This window comes from Carica papaya, chromosome 6 (assembly GCF_054855325.1).
Source record: "Carica papaya isolate Zhongbai chromosome 6, ASM5485532v1, whole genome shotgun sequence".
In the NCBI taxonomy this organism is placed as follows: Eukaryota; Viridiplantae; Streptophyta; class Magnoliopsida; order Brassicales; family Caricaceae; genus Carica; species Carica papaya.
The window spans coordinates 16,077,210-16,080,456 of record NC_142314.1 but is presented as its reverse complement, the minus strand read 5'-3'; the positions used below and the strand labels follow the sequence as shown (position 1 = coordinate 16,080,456).

The following is a 3,247-nucleotide window of genomic DNA, read 5'->3' as shown; positions in this document are numbered from 1 at the left end:
ATTCCATAATTACAGAACAATAGAGCGAGAATTAAACACGCAATATAAATTGATACTTTAACAACTAAGAAAACTGTGATAAGGACATTCATTCTAAACTAATCAACAGATATGGATAAAACGGTTATGTAAATCAATAAATGGAAAGACAATTAAATATATGAATTAAAGTGTATCCAGTAAGCAAAAAATAACAACCTAGCAATAAATGAACAATATAGATAAAATAAGTAATTACGTACTGACTAGTTATTGGCTCCACTGGTAACCTGTATTTAATTAATTAGGGATTACCAATATTCATAAATTACACCGTTTATTATTTATTAAACTTTAATTGACCGTAATGGAAAAAAGGGTGAGGGATTCTTACCCTGGGTCAGTGTTCAAAACACTGCCTTTTTCACTGCACTTCCCAACAGTTTCTGAATTTCTTGGGTTTTTTCTGCAAAAACTGAAGATACGCACACATATCCTGAAATATCCAAAAAAAGGCAAAAAATAAGGGTTTTAAAATTTTCTGACCAGTTTAGAGTTCTAGCACGATGGCACCATCGTGTTTCAGTGCTAGCTCCACCGCCCACTGTGGCGTCTCCTCTTGGTCTGGCCAGTTTCAGTTAATCCTGTGCGAAAACTTGCAAGATTTGCGGTTAGGTGGCCTCTATTGTCCAAAAAAATGAGAAAATTGAAGCTAATCGGCAAGGTAATTTTTCAGTGCAGTGGCTTCGTCGTTCTTCTCTCGCGGCTGAGGATTTTCTTCAGTCGTCCTGCACTAGAAAAGGGTTAGGAATTCAATAGTTGGAAAATATAAGCAAATTGAAAACGAGATCGGGCTCATCGGAGAGGTTTTGGGTCATGGGTGCTGTAGCTCGATCGAGCTTCGCTCTCGATTTTTGGCTTCCCTTTTGTCTTTTCGGTGCCGATATGGGTGTGGGAAGGCTTAGAATCAAATTTTAAAGTGAAAGGGAGAGAAAACTCACCTCCCTGGTGTCGGCGACGACTCCAGTACAACGACGATGGTGGTTGGCTTTCTTTTCGGTCGCCCTTCTTCTTCTTATTTGATGGGGTTATATGCGGCTAGGGTTAGGGTTTTTGGGAAGCGAGGTTTAAATACCTCCTCAGCATCAATCTGGGTTGTCCGTGCAAGGACACATAGAACCTCGAGGATCGTTCGATTGTGCCTAAAGGAAAAATAAATCTGAACTGTCCAATCTATGGCACACGGGCCCTTCGATCAAGTCAATTTGGGGAATCGATCTCAACCGTCCACGTGTGCGGAAAGAGATATGGGGCATCGGATCCGTTGGCACGCGGATTGCCCATATGGTTTCTCGCATGGATGCGTGTCCGTGTGTCTACCATGCGGCAAACGACAACCGGCCACGCTGCTGATGTGGTAGCCCACACGGCCACTTTTCTATTATTTTCATTTTAACCCAAGTTTTTTATATTTATTTTCAAATAGGTCCTTTTTTATTTTTACTTTGGCCCTGATTTTTGAAAATATTTTTAAATACATCCAAAACATAATTTTCTTCAAAATTTCAAATAAAATTGGAAATTAGATTTTTCTAAATTATTTATTATTAAAGTTTGATTATCCTGGACTTAAATTCCAAACTCAGGTGTTACAACTTTCCCTCTTTAAGAAAATTTTGTTCCTCAAATTTTTCACTCTCTCACTAGTCAAACAATTAAGAGTACTGGACCCTGAAATCTGATTCTAGCTCCCAAGTGGCCTTGTTCTTCAAGTGATTTTGCAATAAGACCTTGACAAAGAGAATTTCTCTGTTGCGAAGCACTCTGCTCTTCGGGTCTAAAATACCAACCAGTACCTCTTCGTAAGATAGATCCTTTTGGAGTAGAAGTGGCTCACAAGACAAGACATATAAGGGGTGCGGGTTGTACTTGTATAACATAGACACATGGAATACATTATGAACTCTAGATAGTTCTGAAGGTAATGTTAAACTGTACGCAGACGTCCCAATCCTGTCCAAGATCTCAAATGGTTCGATGAATGGGAGATTTAACTTCCCCATCTTTCCAAACCTGCTGATACCCTTAAAGGGGGTAACCCTAAGGAACACTCGACCGCCCTTCTCAAATTTGAAATCTCTCATTCGGGTGGTCGCATAACTTTCTGCCTACTCTAGGCTGTTTGGATGTTCTTCCTGATTTTAACTATCTTCACTATGGTCTCATCTATAAGGTTTGGACTAATCAATTTTCTATCACCCACCTCTTCCTAACAGATCGGCGATATACAAGGTTGGCCATACAATATCTCATATGGAGCTATGTTAATACTTGCTTGATAACTGTTATTGTAGGCGAACTCTATCAGGGGTGGGTGGTCATCCCAATCCCCTCTGAAGTCTAAAATACAAGCCCTAAGCATATCCTTTAGTGTACGAATGTTGTGATAAGGGATAATTTCATCCCCATTGCTTGCTGAAAACTTGTCCAAAATCGAGAGGTGAACCTAGGGTCTATGTTTGATACCACTGTTGCCAGAACTCTATGTATCCTAACTATCTCCCGTATATAGATTCTACCTACATTGTCCAAGGGGTCGGTCATTCTAATAGTTAAGAAATGAGGACTTAGTGAATCAATCCACAATTATCCAGATTATGTCATTCCTCGGGTATGTCCAAGGCAACCCTATTATAAAACATGGTGATATGTTCTCATTTCTACTTCGGGATTGGTAATGGCTGAAGTAGCCAGCCTGAGCGTTGATATTTTGCCTTGACCTGTTGACATACAAGGTACTTTGAGACAAAATCAGCAATTTACCTTTTTATCCTGCTATACCAGAATCGAGTTCGCATATTTTCATACATTTTAGTACTTTCAGAATGCATGGTGAATCTTGAACTGTGAGCCTAGGAAGGAAGTCTGCTCAAGCTAAAATCAACACTTAGTTTTACATATATATTTTTTTCCTTAGAACTTGTAAAACCTAAGTCAGATGTTAAGCGTTTTCCTCTATACTATTTGAATAGATCAAGATATCATCAATAAATACTATGACGAACTAATCTAAGAACTGCCTGAAGACCATGTTCATCAAGTCCATAAAGATGGCAAGTGCATTAGTTAACCTAAATAGCATGACTAGGAACTCATAATGCCCATACCAAGTTCTGAAGGTCGTCTTAAGGATGTCATATGCCTTGATCTTTACCTGGTGATAACCCGAACGCAAATCAATCTTGGAAAAAACCTGAGCACCCTGTAA

At 39.2% G+C, this 3,247-nt stretch overlaps 1 protein-coding gene across 1 annotated transcript; it reads right to left on the bottom strand.

The window, feature by feature from the left end:
• Positions 1-691: 691 nt before the first annotated feature.
• Positions 692-2,042, bottom strand: LOC148253343 (uncharacterized). Its single transcript, XM_088223331.1, has 3 exons — positions 1,705-2,042; positions 1,115-1,181; positions 692-772 (listed from the first exon to the last, which is right to left on the bottom strand). Exons 1-3 carry the CDS (start codon positions 2,040-2,042, stop codon positions 692-694), a joined length of 486 nt encoding a protein of 161 aa, XP_088079457.1.
• Positions 2,043-3,247: the final 1,205 nt, after the last annotated feature.